Here is a 548-nt window from a genome sequence, read left to right as displayed (position 1 = left end):
GGATCCCTGGCAGTGGCCAAGGCCAGGCTGGACATTGGGGCTGGAGCAGCCTGGCACAGTGGGAGGTGTGGAAGAATTCGATAACCAGTGGAGGCCAGAAAGCTAATTAATGAAAGAGATTTATGTAATTTAGAACCAATGAACGTTCATTCCTTTGTTGGCTCAGAATGCACAAACAGGTGATGAAGTTTTTTTCTGGGGTCTCTGTGGTGGCTGGAATTTTGCTGGCCACAGCCCCGGGCCAAGGACAAAGTGGTGCCGGACTCGCCGACACCAAAACGGCGCCGTTGGGGGGTTTTATGGATCCCCGCGGTTCTGGAGGATTCCGGTTACACCAGCAGCAGCCCCGGGTCGCTCCCGCAGGGGACAGCTGGGACAAGGCCCGGCTGAGGTGGCCGTGCCAGGGGTGTCTCGGGCAGACCTGAGGGCTCTCCAGCTCTGCCCCATCGTCATCCAGAGGGTTTGGAGCACTGGGATGCTCCTCTAGGCCCTTCCCGGAGGGGACACCCTCGGAGAGGGGCTGCAGGGGCCGGGAGGAGACAGCAAGG

General features: G+C 59.7%; 2 protein-coding genes across 2 annotated transcripts in view; one reads left to right on the top strand and one right to left on the bottom strand.

Moving 5' to 3' along the window:
- The window catches only part of SND1 (staphylococcal nuclease and tudor domain containing 1), a gene marked incomplete at its 3' end in the record, with an annotated part of 92,485 nt that extends 92,335 nt beyond the window's left edge, over positions 1 to 150 (bottom strand). The window contains exon 1 of the mRNA XM_017739384.1: positions 145 to 150. Within this exon, the coding sequence (XP_017594873.1) occupies positions 145 to 150 (6 nt within the window). The remainder of the gene's footprint in view (positions 1 to 144) is intronic.
- A 17-nt stretch (positions 151 to 167) lies between these two features.
- GCC1 (GRIP and coiled-coil domain containing 1) overlaps positions 168 to 548 on the top strand; it is a 6,505-nt gene continuing 6,124 nt past the window's right edge. Inside the window, 1 exon segment of the mRNA XM_008637710.2 lies at positions 168 to 179. Coding sequence (XP_008635932.2) covers positions 168 to 179 — 12 coding nt within the window.

The sequence above is a fragment of the Corvus brachyrhynchos genome, unplaced genomic scaffold (genome assembly GCF_000691975.1).
Source record: "Corvus brachyrhynchos isolate BGI_N302 unplaced genomic scaffold, ASM69197v1 scaffold197, whole genome shotgun sequence".
Taxonomy (NCBI): domain Eukaryota; kingdom Metazoa; phylum Chordata; class Aves; order Passeriformes; family Corvidae; genus Corvus; species Corvus brachyrhynchos.
The sequence above is the reverse complement of the archived record's forward strand: the minus strand, read 5'-3'. Positions and strand labels throughout refer to the sequence as shown.